Here is a 17,486-nt window from a genome sequence, read left to right as displayed (position 1 = left end):
AATCAGTTATTGGAATCTTACTGTATTAAACTATTCAATATAAGGTGGGAAACCTCAACGATATGCAGGCATGTGTACGTAAATTGACCGTGTTTTATTTATAAAAAATCTAGTAATATCTTTGAGAAAACCCGTGAAGATATCAGTATTCTGGTAAGTTTGTTGATTGGTAACAGCCGTTTAGGAAACCATGGAAAAATATTGAATCATCCGTTGAATTATTCATGTCGCAGTTGCGGAAAGGACAATGAAAATGCTGCACATCTGCTTTGGTTCTGTCCATCGACTTTGCATGCATGGCTGCGATTCACTATGCCATGGGCTTATATAACTTCGTGTGCCAAGATAATGTCTGTTACCATAGCTTGCTTATTTCACTAGTTTATTTCAAAATTGCTGTTTAAAGAATATTAAATAATAAAAAAATTTAATATACAATTTTAAACTTCAATAACTTCAATAAGTAAGCTAAGTCAGCATATACCATAGTGAAAAAATTTGCTCAAATTAGCTGACTCTAATAAAAATCTGTTGTAAAGTTGACATGAATGAAAAATTGGAATCTCGAGTTCGATTATATAAATATTTGTTTATTTGCTAAAAACTATATGTGTTATTATTATTATTTACTTTTGGATTAGTAATTAAGATTTTTCATTACTGTTTACATGCAAGCAAAGTTTCTGATTCACAAAAAATAAATTAGATAGATAAAAAATAGAATCTGGACGCCAAAGCCAACCCTCATCGAATACCGACAATACTTGTCTAAGTTCCACTATTCACAAAAAAGGCGATTGGAGCAGACTTTACTAAGAACGAACAACTACTGCGCTAGTACAACATCCTCTTAGAGAAAACTATGATTTATATCGATAACTTATCAAATGTTGTTCAATGTTCAAGATTTGAAATATGTTTCTGCCTTATTCTTTAACTATCGGAACTTCCAAATCGATATGTATGTTTTCATTCCTGATATACCAGGGTGCACCAGTTATCATTCTTAGAATCATTGCTCGGGCTCTTTGCAGGATTTCTAATGTTGACGAATAGACATTGCCATATAACTGTAAGCCGTACATCTAGATTGGTTTAATGACTTGGTTGTATAACAACACTTAAAATTCTAAACATAAGAGATGCCCGATTAGCCAGAGAAGGCTTATAGTCTTGAGCTTCATTTGAATCCTTTTTGTTTTGATATGTTTCTGTTCACTTGGCATTTGTCAAGGTAAATACCAAGGTACGTCACTGTTTATATTTGCGGAGCTATATTCCGTTGAGTCTTATAGGATCTGTATAGGTGAGGAGGATCTGTTAAAAGAGAATATTATATGACAATATTTTTGATCATTAACTTTAATTCGCCACAGTGATAACTATCTTTCTACGAAGCACAAATGATTTTGCAGTTGACTAAAAGCGATATATATTTAGATGCCTTAAATAAATGATTGCGACAATTCTTACACTACATCACAAAGACTTTCTTATGTTTAATATATCGCTTTCGTATTATGTTTGTAAGGAGCTTAAAAATGATAAATCATAGCTGGGTTATAAAAAAAATAACATACAAAAACAAAGGGTATTTTATAATCGGTTTAGCCCTCAATAAACCTAAATTTAATTGCAGTATTAAAAAAACAACAAACAAAATAAAATATAAATATTAATTTAATTAATTGAATTTTTGCCTGGCCATACAGCTGTTTCGAGTACTGCCAAATACCCATCATCAGTGGTTTGGAAATAATTCTTGTATTTAATTATTCGTAAATAATTTTTTTATTTTCGTCAGTTTGTTAAGGTGCGCTGACTCTGAGCTTCAAATTTGGCAGGACACGAGTTCGATTCCTGATACTTGCAGTCTCAAAAAAAAAAAATAATAACCAATAATTCAATTAATTAATATAATATAAAATAAATTTTTCTGGTTGTAATTCACTACTGTTCGAAAAACCTATTTATAAATATTAATTTAAGTCTAAAAATATTACATCTACACAATTATGTCATGTAACATAATTAATAATTATATACATAACTTATTGATTTTATATATATATAGTAATATAGTAATGGCAAAACCATAACAATATCTTTAAATAATTAAATTTATTTAAGAAACTGAACATTTGATTAACTTAACAATATGTGAATAAATTTTTATTGTTATGTATTGTTAAAGTTAAAAGTATTGTATGTATATAATTCTTCATAATTAAAAACTAATTTGTGAATTCACACGCACATGCTATACGAAATATATTAAAATACGGGGGTGTTAATGAAAATTCGTTTTTCATTATATATTTCATGTTTCGGTTATTGGCACTAATATTAAAGAACAAAACTGAGTAGTTGTATATCAAGTTAGTTTTTCAAGGAGTTGGATGTGAGTAAAACTTATAAGATATTTTCCATTACCACATATTCGAGTATGTTTTTGGTAATTTGGCAAGTTCATTTTAATGTGTTTTATGTTTGGTTCAGGTTTTAAGCAGAAACCATCGTATTATTATGCCGATCATGATGGCTTGAATAAATTATCACACTGTAAGCAAAGTTTTAACTCTCACCGACTGACAACCCCGTCAATAATAGCGAGAACGGTTTTGTAGCAACAAACAAATCAATTCCATTTCAGCACTTAAACGGGTCGGTCGGTTTAGTTGCGCTGTCGCTCTGTTGCGTCTGCTTATACGCATATCGCATATTGATTTGTTTAAATACTTATTTGTTTATAGGTAATTCGGTACAAATGCAAATAGTGATGTGAAGTGTGCTTAAACAATATAAATTTTATGTAAATATAATCAAATACACATAATAGTAAAATCATATTGTTTCACAACATATGAATAAAAATCGCAGAGGCAAATGATTATTTTACAACCAAATGTTTAATAAAATTATAGTAACATTGTATTAAGTTGGTGCAAATAATTTAAATAATTTTATTTACTCAATTATTGTCAATTAAAAATTACTAAAAATAAACATAAGTTCTAATCAAAATAAATATCTAATCAAAGAACGTTGTTCGCTATAGGTAGGTAACAAGTTTTTTAAAAATTCCGGATAATCTCTAAAGTGCTTTTATTACTCGCATCGCATTGTTTATTTTAAAAATATATATACATATATACTTTTTGTTTTTAAATACTTTTCACTCATAAGCAAAAGTGTGCTTTAAAAATCCTTTTAAAAACAATTTAATTTATGACTTGAAGTTTAGTGTATATATTTAATATTGTGTGTGTGTTTTTGTAACAGATTTACTCGGACTTTGGAACAACAATGGGATACTTGGATACTTAATAAATTAAACAAATTGTATTCAATATGGATAATGCTAAACAAATTTTTTAAATTCTCAAAATAATTTACAAATAAATACTAAACACAAACGCGAAAAAGTTGCAGAACATTTAATCCAATTAAAGCTATAGTTGAAGTTATATTAATTATCTTTATAACATATTACTAATTTTTTTAATAATCTCACTTTGAAGTGATAGATATATTAGATAATATTGCAGAGCGGATGAGCTTGCCGAGACAGGGGCACTTCTCCGTAACATTCACTTCTCAGATATTAACGTTCCACTTTGCTACAGTTAAACTGGCAATTAAACAAAAATAACTGAGCATAGTCATGTAATATTAGACTGAAGAACACCGTTGTCAGATATCTAGGTTGACTTGGTCTAATTTAGACAAGAAACGCACTACTCAGCAATATCAACTAAGGGGGAACCTGCTCAGCACCATAGAAACTGCACTGACGAGCCAATGTTAAATAGGAAGGCATGTTATGAGACTGGGTCTATCCTACAATGACCGACCTAACCGAGCTGTTACCCTGTAATATTCAGGACCAAGCCAAATTAATAGACCTGTTAATTTGGTTTGCCTTTAACTAATGGTGGAGTCGTTGTCTTTTCCGGCGTTGGTTGTATAATTATCTTTTAATATATGTATGTGCCAATGGTATTCCTAGGGTACCAGAATGGATCATTATTTGAGCTTAAGTAAGCTTTTTGGAAACAAAACCGCCACCCCAACGTATCTACCTACTAAGATATTATTAACTTTTAAAGAAATTATCATTGGGAAATACACTTTGATTAATAAATACAGATAATTGTTTAGAGAGCTATTGAGAGATTAAAAACAATGGGCTCACGTACTAAAAAAATTATTTATTTTATTACTAAAAATACTTCTTACAAAGTTCTTTTTTTTCTTTCCTCGCATAGCAGTTCTTCAAGGATCTAAACAAATTTCGTTAAAGCGTCCATTTCTTGCTGATTCTTGCTTTTTCTCACTAGTCTTAAATGACTACTATCGTAATTTATTACTTATTTCTTTTATCCATCTTCTGTTTTGTCGCCCATTCCACTCTTTTATAAACTGTCTGGACCCATACTACCCATGGCCAAAGAAATGAATTGGGATTAAATAGATTAAGATTATATCTATTTCAAGATGAAAGATATAACATAATTCAACAATATTCGTGTTATTACATGTATAATAATTTTGCAATGAATATTACGAGTAATGTTTATATTTATTTTGGGATAATCTATAAAGGAAGATTTAGTCATAAAACAAAAATCTAGCATATTGTTACAATTTGTAATAGTATTGGATGAAATAGTTCTTCAGTAATGGAAGATTCCAACTTAATTTTCTTTTATTTTTCATCCTTGTAATTTTTTGTAAGCATTTTCTAAATTAATTTGAAATTATATAAAATTTTTATTTTTATTTCATTAGTATGCATTACAGCTCCAAAATTTAATAATAAAAAAAACATTAGTTACAAATTTGATACATTATATCATAAACTGTCTTCTCCAAATCTAAATATTATTTAAATTTTGAAAACAGCTATTGTATTTGGAAATATGGTTATACGATGCTTAAAGTAATAATTTGTAATTATCAATATTCAGAATATCATATATTATTTATTATTATGCAAGAGTTTTATTATTGAATGAAGGCAAGTATTTCATTCACCTTAAGCGATCATACTGAGTATTGCTTACACTTGCATTATAACAACAATAACGTTGCGATATTTTGAAAAATATTCAAGCATTTCAATCATAAATATATCCAACGATAAGCTATTGAGAATTCTTTGGGCGAGCGGTAAATCATAAATATATCCAACGATAAGCTATTGAGAACTTTTTGGGCGAGTGGTATTTAGAAGGTCTCGCCATAAGATTGCTTATGGGGAAGATGAAATATAACTCTCGTCTTTCGTAGTTTTAAAAGTGATAAATATACCCGTATAACTGACATGCTTCTAACTTCGAACGCTCATTGAATCTGTTGTGTAGAAGACACTTATTACTTTAAAGTTCTACGTGGGGTGTATCAAAAATAGATTGAGAAAAACTCAAGTAAACCTATATTCTTATAAAAGTGTAATACAGAAAAATTTTTAAAATTCATTATGCGCCAATTATTGTTATTGTTAATAGTTATAAATAGCTCTTTCACAGTATCTATATTTATAGATTGTAATATATATAATTTTTTTAAAAATCAAAGTCTCTTTGCAGTAAATATGTGTTTAATAAATCGTCCTTCAATTAGTTTATGATCGATTCCGCTTGCTTTTGGCTTGTGGGTTTCAATCAAGGCTCGCGATTTCATTTACAGGCATACGAAGAGTTGTACTTAACCCGCCGTACTTTGCTGATTATCTGTTGATTCGTTATAGCTTACAGGTGGTTAGTGGTAATTATGTTTGGTTCAGGCTCAGATACATATGGAATGTACACTAATAATATTGTAATTAATAAAAGCTTTGCCAATGGGTATTTAGCAATACTTTTATTCTTGTTTTCCCCGTATAAAAAAAGTACTTTTTTCCGTAACATATATATAGGATTGAAATCGATCGTTTCTAAACAACTGCAACCTGCGACAAATATACTAATTTCCTAAATATTTATTTGCAAACCTTCAACTACAAGCATTATATGATTTGATAGAAATTACTCTGTTTTATTTGTTTATATATTTCAATTTTTAAATGTTTTAATAATTTATTACATAATGTATAATATATTATATATTTCATAAATTATTAAATTATTGCTTATAAAAAACTTTTTTGTTTGCAAAAGATATCTGAAATATGGAAAATATTAATGGAGTTGGATCGTTAGAAGCACAAATGTTAAATGACAAGAAACCCAATTTAAATGGTAAGTTGAAAAATTTTAAATTACTGTAATAATAATAATAATAATTTATTTATTTTAATTAATGTATTTTAGATTCACATAGTGTAATCATTAATGTAGAAGAGTACAATTCAAGCACCAAAGAAAACGGTAAATTTATATAAACTTAATTTAATTCTTAATATGTACATTTAGTTTATTAAGTTAATTAAGTTTTCAGTATAAAAATAAATCATATAGGTTTCCTGATATCATTTATTAATGTTATAAATCTATATTTAATAGTAATTGAAAACATTACTACTATTATATCTATTAATATAATTATATTGACTAATTCAGTTCAGTGGGATTCATTTAATAATTGTTATTCTAATCGATATCACAAAATAATGACTGTTATTATTATAAAACATTAATTGACATTACAAAATTAAAGTGACAATTTATATTTTGTTAATATGGTTTTCCATATTTTTTTAGCATGAAGTAATTTCATAGTATTGTTATTAATAAGTAAAGAGATATTAGATATGTTTTTATAGATAAAAATGGTTTTAGAAACAGAGATATACACTTTTTTGTTTCTAATCGAAGAATTATATAGCAAAGTCAAAGCAAATATGAAATATATATTTAATAGCTATTTAGCAGTTTTAAATTAAAGAATTTTGTATATAACGTGTCATGATATACCCGTTTTATGCTGACAGTACTTTCATCATATAGTACATATTATACAGGTAATTAATCACTAGATTAAGTGTGCTACCTATGGAAAGCTATTCAAAATAATAAATTATTGAAACTAATCTCATTTTCTATCTTTTTAATTATTTCAAATAGTCAATTTAGAGGTATAAAACTAAGATATTTATATTACTTAAATCAGGATGTAACATTCCTACAGTTTGTGGTTAGAGAAAAATTAATGTTTAGTACAAGCCAAAAAAAACATGCTAATATTTTATATAGTTTTAAATTAAATTTAATAAACTTTTATAAATAATTAAAAAGTATGATAAAAACTTTTTATGCTTTGAAAAACCATGATTCAAATCAATAAATGGTTAAAGAGATTTGTATAACATTCTATAAGGTATTTAGTGATAAAAAAAATAACAGCGCGATCAAAACACTTATCATTTCCAAACACTTAGAAGAATTTCTGAAACTAAAACTTGTAAGTAAATCACTTCATTTGTTGGTGATAACGAAGTAATAAGTCACATTACTAGTCATAAGGATCTAAGAGCATAGTTCCAATCGAATATCTAAAATAGGAATGTGGTGTCATTATCTCTGATTTAATTTAAATGATTGATATTGGATATTATATATTAAAGTATTTCTACTAATTCAATAAATGTTCAAGATCTGTTTCTAAAAATCTAGTTATGTGCAATCTAGTTATGTATAGTCTTATATTGAAAAACTTATAGAGAGAAAAACCGGAGCACAGGTAAAAATACATTACATCCATTTCTCTAGTTAATCCGTTTAATAATACATACAATTTTCAATGTGTTTTTTAAAGCTTAAAGAACAATTTTGTCATTATATGTGAAAATCATAATCCTAAATACAAATAGCATCTAGAGATTTACATAGTTAAATAATTATATAACTTTAACATAACATATTTATATTTTAACAGTTTTGCAATCATAATAAGTGTATGGTTAGAGGCTATTTCTTATAGAAATCTTTTTGAATTAGTTATATATGCTCACTACATTTTACTATTAAACAATAAGGTTATGATAGCAGTACGGATAATTAAGATCCACTTACGTCGATGTATCAATGTTAGTCGCTGGGTCTACGTTCCATTTAAATCGAATGGTGACTGTACATCGAATTCACTACTCGTAAGAAATAAGAAAAAGTAATCAGTTTTTCCAAAGATGGAGAAACATATTGAAATGGAGATCTTAATCGTATAACCAATTATTATAGAATGTGTTTAATCATAGAATGAGAGTCCCAACATATATCTATATTAATATACATATGAATCAATAATTTTTGCTACATCTCTACATTCTTATATAAAACGTGGATTTTAATTGTGAATTAAAATGCTCATTTTAAATGTAACAATGATTAGACAAATAATTTTTTTTTTTGCTTACTCATTTCAAATTCTCTTTAAATTTCTCTTATTTTTCATAGTAATCCAAAACCTCTGAACAGAAAATTAATTTAGTTCATGGTATCATAGTTTACATTGAGGATTAATCTAATCATTGGTATTATCTGGTATATCAGAATTAATTAATGCATTGTCATAATGAAAAATGATTTCAAAATATTTAGAACTTTCGTTTGTTAATAAGAAGAAATTACATACATATACGTACATTAAAGTAACTGTAATAGTCTACATAGTTCTATTATGGCAATACGATATATTAGAGAATATTTTATCCATAGAAGTGTTCTAAAATATCTATTATTGATGACTTGCATAAATTTGAGAAAAATTTTTTTAATGATATAAGAGAAAAATGATCATCATCATACTATACCATATATTTCTCTTACTATAATGAATCGATCTAGCTACTCACTTAAAAATTTTTTAAGATAATTACCAAAGATATTAGAGAAAAATTATCTTCATCATACTATTATAACATTTCTCTTACTATTACTATAATAAATCGATCTTGTAACTCACTCAAAAAATTTTTAAGATAATTAAGAAAGACATTAGAGAAAAATAATCATCATCATACTATTACAATATTTCTCTTACTATAATAAATCGATCTTGATACTCCTTAAAAAAATTTTTAGATAATAATTATTTTGGATAGTTAGATAATTAATTTTTAGACAATTAATTAAATAATTAAGATTTTAGATAATTAAAACCTTAGATAATTAATTAATCAATAATTAATTAATTAGAAATGATCATCATCATACTATTATAATATTTCTCTTACTATAATAAATCGAGTTTGCTATTCAAAAAAATATTTAGATAATTATTAAAGATATTAGAGAAAAATGATCATCATCATACTATTATAGTATTTCTCTTACTATAATAAATCAATCTTGCTACTCATTTAAAAAAATGTTTAGATAATTATCAAAGATCAATTAGAACATGACTTTATTGCGTGCTTAATAGCGTGCTTAAATTATTCATATATGCCAATATATCCTAATATATGATTTACTTTTTATTTTTCATAATACAGGGACCAAACTTTCGTACTCATGTTATTTATATTTTTATTCCTTTTTTCCTTTTCGAAAACTCAAAAGTACAAATTTTTTAACCTTCCATATGATCGTCAAGAGTATCCAATAATTCAAAAAGACAGATTTTTTATAACGTTGCCTAGAATCATGACGGAATATCTGTGCAATCATTTTTGCTAGAGAAAACTGCCAGCTCTTTTGATACTATATCGATAAACTATTATATTAACAAATCATGAATATCGTGAAAAAAGGATTTATGAACTTTTTGTTAGGTGCTTGTGTTCTCTATAAAAGACCAATTACATTTTAACTTTTTTAGATTCTTTTTAACTATTGTCTTTGTTATATGTCTATAGTAAACATACAGTTCCACTATCCATAACATAAGGATTCAAACTGCCGGTGTACTAGCTATGTGCGGACTATTGCGAAAAAACAAGGTCTGCCTATGTTGTATCATTTTTGTATTTATTAGTCTTGTAATTCTTATTTAAAATTATTTTATGTGTTATACGATAACTGTGCACCGGCAAAAAAATTTTAAATTTGACGTGTTTATCAATATCTTTTAAATTAAATGTTTCCTAACTAAGGAACATAAGTTTAAAAGATGATTAATTGGTTTATAAAACGATAAAAATATACATATATCTAAGGATTTTATATAATGTTGTCCCATTACGTCTTCTACATACCACTGATGTTACCTCGTTAAATGATTAACTAGTTTCGTTTTAAAAAATCCCTAACTTAATAGAAACTTCTCTATTAATGCCAAATGTGTTTTGGTGTCATTATTACATCTACGGTTCATTTTTTTTCAGTACCATTTATCTTTTCCTGTTGAGTAAATGTTGAGTAAAAATATATAATATACCTATATGTATGTATATATTCCATAATCTATAGAAAATCTTTATATAAACATTTCCAAATAATAAATTTTTTTAATCGAAATTTCTAAATGAATCACTCTGTATTATACTCCACATATCTGTGTTTATTTTTACTTTAGAGATAATTGCCTGAAACTGATAATAAATATGAAACATATGTATATATGTATCTTGAAATCATTTCAATTGCAGTTCAGTCAGTTTGCTGCCGACTTAGCTAAAACAAGGTATTAAAGTTTTTAATTATTACAAAACAAAAATGACATACAATTTATAAAATATGCAGCGTATGAAATAGTGCAGAAATTAAACTAGTTATAAGTATTCTGTTTCAAAATATTGCTGTTAAGTGAACTGGTTTAAAACGTTAAATAAATGATAAGTATGGGACATACCCATGTGGGACTATTATGACAATATAAAATATTCAAGATGTAAAAGTTCGCAAATATAGCATCTGAGTGATTTTTAAATTATTTGTGCATTTGTTTGCAGTGCAGTTAAATATTTTTGTTTAACAAAAATACAAATTCATTAACAAATAAATTAAATATGTATTCCATTTTTTATTATAACATCGATTATAAACCAAATTAGATTTTCAAATATGAAATGTGACATTAACTATGGAAAGTATGTACAACAAATACTTCGAGTACATAGCATTAGGTCAAAGGTCTGTGATTAAATAGTTTGGACTTTTGAACCTTATAACTTAAAACTGTTTCAAGATAGTACGAAACTGATTTAATATCTGTTATTAGAAGCAATTTTTACGTTTTGAATTTTATTAATAAATAGTATATAGAATATATAATAAATATTAATTATTAATTTGAATAGCTTGTAGTAATTTGTAACTTTCCTTGAAATGTACATATCAATAGTTCATACATCAAAAAAATGTTTGATAATAATCTGGATTTGATAAGAATGGCCAGAAATAAATGTGGGATATAAAAGAAATGCAATGAGTATAATAGAAAACGTTTTTATATATTAAATTGAACCGGTACCAATAAAAGTGTTGTAATGTAATGTAAATTCTATTAATTAGAAAAAAATGTGATTTAATTATAAATTTTTAGATGAATATACTTATATGTATACTAAAATAATTTTTTTATTTTTATGTATTCATACTATATAAATAATTTGGACTTTGAATTATAGTTAAACCTTTGAATTATTTATTTTATGTTTTAAAAGCAAAGGTTTTTGTAAAACCTTTGCAAAAAAAACTGTTAAGATTATAAAAAGAGAAGAGTTAGATTACGTTATAACTGATTAGAACTGAGCAGCAACACATAAAGCCCTGAGAACGCAAAGATCTCAGATATATAATTTATAAAAGTGTATTCGTACTAGTAAGCTAGTTCGTTAGTTGCCAAGTTATTTTCATATTCACACCATACTTACGATGTATTTTTGATTCTCTATCTAAAATCTAGAACTTATATGCAATTTGCACGAAAAATCGACATAAAATTCTATATAAAAAAATTTTCTAAAATACCAAAATTTTGTGTAACATTTTTTAAATAAGATTTTTTGTCAATTTATAGTGCGAAATGGAGCTTAGTACTAAGCTCAACATGCTAAATTACTACACAAATATTTTTTAACATACAGCTTTTTATTTCCATTATTTAGTTATTAAACTATTAAATAATTTTTTTATTTTTATGGATATTAAATGGTAAATTTACAGTTACTATATCCAACTGTGTTTTAAAATAACCTAATGTAGATTTATATCAGATATCAGATGAAACTGATTTCAAAGCTATTCCAGTAATATTTGTTGTTTCAATGCATATTGCACATTATGTTTTACACTACTGTGTATTGCTGTGAAAAGTACTCATGAGGTTTTTAAATTTAATTTTTTTATTATTATTACATTTTGTCTTCAGGCAACTACATTTTTTGTTGATGGCAATAAACGCAGTGACAAAAGAAATCTTCAACCAATCATATCTAAGTTGTTTAAGTGAATTGATGAATTTAAGATTAATAATTATATGACTAATTAATTAATTTGAACAGCACAACTGCCACTAATGATTTAATATAAATCGACCCTGTTTTAAGCTACTTTGCAATTCTGTAGTCCAATATATTTAATTTTTTGTGTTGGCAGTGCTACTAATTTAGCAAAACGAAATATTTTTACAATCGTGTCATATTGTTAATGGCGGTAGCTTCAAAAATAAATTAGTTATTAAAATGGAAATTTATAAGTTTGAGAAAAGTTTACTTAATCGCTTAGATGAAATAGGATCAGCTTTATCAAGACCTGATGTATTAATTAATGCAACACAAGTGTTTATTGAGTGGTCGAACTATATTGAAGTAAGCATTGAACCAACAGGTTGGCAAGCCACTTGGAAGGTACCACGCTTAACTTGTGAAAACATGGAATTGCCATATCCTGTTGTAGTTTTTGGAATGGTTGAACAAGTGTTATTTAGAGATTTGCAAGCTAGTTTTCGTGTAGAAGCCGTACAGGATAGTAATATTCATTTACCGGAATATCATGTGGTTCGTTTAGAGGACCTTTATCCGACTATTAATCAAGAAAATACTGAATTAAATGTCGAAACAACCGCTGATGTTATTGATGCTTACCGTTTTTTTATGAATAATGTTTGGATGCCATGGGACAATGAATTGAATGAGGATATTAGTTGGGTTGATAAGCATTTAGAATCACGTATACGCTTCTGCTATGATTTACGTAGCACGGCAATGAATCGTCCGCTTGCAGCGCATATAAAAGCATTGCTTAATGAAGCCAGGTGCATTCAAGAACGCAAAGAACATTTGGAAATGAATTTAAGTGAAAAGGACGAAAATTTGGAAAATGAAGTAAAAAATGTTGAAATTACAGAATTAATGAATCTACATTTACGTTTGTCAACAATACGTGCCAAAGTGGAATTATTGGAAAATCCTGAAATGCGTGCAGCATATGAAGATTTGCACTTTAAAGAAGTAAAAAAATTACAAACATTGGCGAACAGTTCTAAAAGCGATGTTGCTTTCGTGGTTTCAAGTCCTACCAAAATTACTGACCACATTAATGTATTATCAAAAGTTAAGCAACATGTAAAAAAAGATTGTCTGATACATATGAGCGCATCATTAGAGGACGCACTCTCCAAATATTGTTCAATATGGAAAATATTTCTCTCACCTGGTAATCATCCCATTAAATTCTTAGAACATCTTCATAGTGGGCATATTTTTGGTCTGCCGGAAAATTCAAATTTTAATGAGAGTAGCTTAAATGTCGACCAATTAACAAGTACTGATGTTGTCATTTACTCTTCTGATGCTGAAAGTGTGTTACTTGTACTGAACGGTAATTTCACCTTTGAAAACATTGTGTTTCAGTGCAATAAAGTACGCTTATGCATGGTAGTAAAAACGGGTAATTTGCGTTTAAAAAATTGCCGTTTAATTGGTAATGGAAAGTCAAGCACACAACAGGGTATTTGCTGTGGTGGCAATGCACAAGTCACATTGGAAAATTGTCTGATTGAAAACTTTGCTACTGGCATTACGTTAAGTGGCAATAGTTCACTAACACTAAGTAAAACGCAAATTGCTAATTGCTTTACTGGTTTGGATTGGACTAATCAAACGAGTAAAGTGCATTTTAATGAAACAACCATAAGCAAAGCTAAACAGTACGGCATTTATATACCTACTTTAGCCATGCCTGATAATAATATATCAACTTTGGAATTAAGCTGCTTACTCGATTTAAATAAATATGATGTGATCCTGCCCTATACGGGCTTTTGCGGTTTCAATAGATGCGCAAAGAATGTTCATGTTATAAATTCTAATATTTCGCTTGAGCACGTACATGAGCACGAAGAATAGTAATATTATTAACTTTATACATTTTTTTAAGCTATAAATTAGTTATATATGTTTAAAAAAAATTATATTATAATTACTCCATATTGACAAAAGTTTTATAATTAAATCATCGACGTGAAGTTTGTAACCAAAATTAGTTTGTTTTATTTAATTTAACAGCATACTACTATTATAATATGAATTAATACATAAAAGACAATACAGAAGAGCTAATTTAATATTAAAAATCTAAACTTTTAACAAGAGAAATTAAGTTGAACAGTAGAGCTGATTCCATTATTTGATACTCTATACTATTTTTAAATATGTAAGTCTATTAAAATTTTACATTAATAAAGTTTACTATATTTTGAAAACAGAAACGCATCTTATGTTTATATACATAATGACAAAAACCAAGAAAAAACCATATTGTAGACTGAAGGCAATAGCAAATAAAAGTGCCTGTTGGCACTTGATGTTAAGTTATTTGATTTGTAAGATTAAAAACAAAAAAACCAGTGTAGTGTTTTATACAGTTTCTTTGTTTATTAAATTAAGCTTACAGTATTGTCATATATGCGACCATAAAATCTATTTTATAAATTTTTATTTGGTGATTTCTAATTAATTTCTAATATTATTAAAAGTCTTTTAATTGAGTGTTTTAATGACTAACATTTATTTTTATTTTTGAAATGTACTAATTCGTCAATTGTTCAATCATAATATAACTTTTTAAATTATTTTTAAAATTTTATTTTATTTTTCCCAATATTTCGATTATAGTTGTGTACTATTATAATAATTGACCAATTAGCCAATTTCGAAAATAGAAATAATAAATAAAATTTCGTTTAAAGTAATTCGAAAATAGTGACGTGCAGGTCCATAATTTCGGAGTATCTCGCCATTCAGTTTGGGAATGTTCAGAACGTATCTTAATTAATGTTCATACTAAGTATCTTTATATCTGTAATATCGTATTAAGATATTTTATTTCGTTAATTATTCTTACTACGAAAAATTGCTGTCAATAGTCATTCTTTAAAATTTCATTGCATAGCATTTAGTAAAATACTCAGGGCCGTTCTATATTTACTGCAAAATTAGCATTGCAATGGGACGCAAGCGTATTAACAATTGTAGTGGCAAAATAATTGTGCAATAACAAGTATTAGTTGCAATTTGACCGAATACTAGAAAATTATCAGACGCGATACCTCAGTAATTTCACAAAAACAAAACCAGAACGTACGTACGCAATTGTTATACAATTTGCAAAAAACAACAACTTAAAAATTTAAAACATTAAAACGTAATATCTCGAGGACCAAGCTTATCGTTATATAACATATAGAAAAATTTTACACGCGTTACGAAGTTTACAAAAATTATTTTCGTTTAAAATTATTTGTCTCTTTGTACATAAAACCCATAGTGTAAGCATTACTCTTGTCTTAAAACTTTTAAATACTTTAATTTTATTATAAATAATAATTATCCAATTTTCTTCTCTATATAATATGTATTTAGTTTATTGTAACAAAATGAACAGTTAGTGTGTTTTTAAATTATTTATAAACACTATTGCATTGTAAATTTATATTGTGTGCAAATTTTATTATTGAACGTTTATTGCAAATAATGGTGGCTAAGTAATTGTTTTTTTTTTCTTTTGTTTTTTAAACTATTTACTTAGATCGTTAAAAAAATTCATTTTTATTTTATTTTTAAATTAATCTAAAATATTTTTGCTTGGTAAATAATATTTGCAAGGCATTTTCAATTTTTATTACTGAACTTTGTTTTTGAAAATAATCGCTATGCGATTTATTACAGCTCTTCAAAACGCTCGTATTGTTTTAAATAATCAAGTTATAATTGAATTTTTTAAATTCAACATGGCAACACTTGAGTAAATGTTTTCTTCTCAGCTGATATTTTTATTCCAATTGGAGTTGTCATTCGTGTTTTGTTACTTGCAGTGGTCCGTTGTGTTCTGTTTTAATATAAAATATCGGCAATTATATGCGAATATTTAATATTAATGAACTTTGGCGATTGTTTATATTTTATTAGTTTTTATTTAACTTTTTAAACTGAATTCATACGTTAACTCAATAACTGTTTAAAATAGCTTACAAAAGTACATACAAAATTTTGCTTAATTAATAAATTTAAAGTAATTATTAACTTCTTTGTAGATAACAACACAGAAGCAAATAAAATGCCTAACTTTGATGATGTGAGTGAATGTTTATTAAAAAAAAAATATTTTTTGTGCTAATATGTAATTATTTTTTGATTTCTGTTTTTATTTAAATCATGATGAATTTACGAACCAATTGGGTAATAATTATTAAAGATATTACAAAAATGCCGCTCAGCATTCAACAGTGGAAAAACAAAGGATGTTAATTTTAGGTAAGTTTTAATTTTTTTATATTTTATTCAAAAATTTTTAAATTTATTGTTAAATTATTAAATAAGCCGGAATCTCAATAGTGAGTAGCATTGTGACATACAACAATTTTTATTAAGTTTTATAAAAATAAATGAATTTTGCTTAGTTTGTTGCTGTAATTATATAATTGCATTTTTTTTTTGTTTGAAGTTATGCAAAGTTAATTACTTTAATTAAATTTTGTAAAACTAAACCTGTTACTGTATATCTACTCCATATTTGTTTGTTTACATGAGTTAATCAAACCGGTATTACGTATGTATAAATTTTATGTAAACAATATACAAGTACACTGCTTGCTGACATACTCGTACTTTTATGATTGCAGAAAAATAAATAACAGTTTATAAATTTTTACATAGACAATTGAGCATTTAATTGCAAGCTCTTATATTTATTGTGGAAATGACTATAAACACATAATATGCAAATATTTACATATATATTGAACAATTATATGCCTAATTATTGTGTCTTAGGTATTTTTAGATGTTAAGGTTTTTCTTAACATTTGCATTAAGTTTAGCCTCATAAAAATTCTCGTATTTGATTTTTGCATAGATTCAAGAACAATGTTAATGAAATTAAATAGAAGCAGCTTGAGCTAGGCAAAACATTTCAAAACGAATATTTCAAATGTAGAATTTCCATAATTAAAAAAAATGTGAATAAAAAGATTAAGATAAACGGAAGTTTCGTTCAAGGTTCACAAACGTACTTTTAAAATGTTAAGAAATCCAAAATTATCATTATCGCTCAAGCACTGATGATTCAGTAAAAATACAATAAGATAAAAAAATTATTTTT

At 26.5% G+C, this 17,486-nt stretch overlaps 2 protein-coding genes across 8 annotated transcripts in view; both read left to right on the top strand.

The window, feature by feature from the left end:
- LOC119683976 (aldehyde dehydrogenase family 3 member B1) overlaps nt 1–17,486 on the top strand; it is a 33,010-nt gene that overhangs the window by 1,825 nt on the left and 13,699 nt on the right. For 2 of the 7 annotated variants that reach the window (XM_038097881.1, XM_038097879.1), the window contains exons 1-4: nt 6,204–6,242; nt 6,315–6,371; nt 16,420–16,460; nt 16,581–16,639. In XM_038097881.1, coding sequence (XP_037953809.1) covers nt 6,212–6,242; nt 6,315–6,371; nt 16,420–16,460; nt 16,581–16,639 — 188 coding nt within the window. In that variant the 5' untranslated portion in view covers nt 6,204–6,211. Of the gene's footprint in view, nt 1–6,203; nt 6,243–6,314; nt 6,372–10,540; nt 10,567–16,165; nt 16,362–16,419; nt 16,461–16,580; nt 16,640–17,486 lie in introns of those variants that run through there. The other 5 variants (XM_038097882.1, XM_038097877.1, XM_038097884.1 and 2 more) reach the window with 4 other exon arrangements.
- LOC119683975 (protein nessun dorma) lies at nt 12,439–14,390 on the top strand. Its single transcript, XM_038097876.1, has one exon. The coding sequence runs from the start codon at nt 12,569–12,571 to the stop codon at nt 14,231–14,233; it is 1,665 nt and encodes a 554-aa protein (XP_037953804.1). The 5' UTR covers nt 12,439–12,568; the 3' UTR covers nt 14,234–14,390.

The sequence above is a fragment of the Teleopsis dalmanni genome, chromosome 2 (genome assembly GCF_002237135.1).
Source record: "Teleopsis dalmanni isolate 2A chromosome 2, ASM223713v2, whole genome shotgun sequence".
Taxonomy (NCBI): Eukaryota; Metazoa; Arthropoda; class Insecta; order Diptera; family Diopsidae; genus Teleopsis; species Teleopsis dalmanni.
Note: the sequence above shows the minus strand (reverse complement) of the source record. Positions and strands in the feature narration are given on the sequence as shown.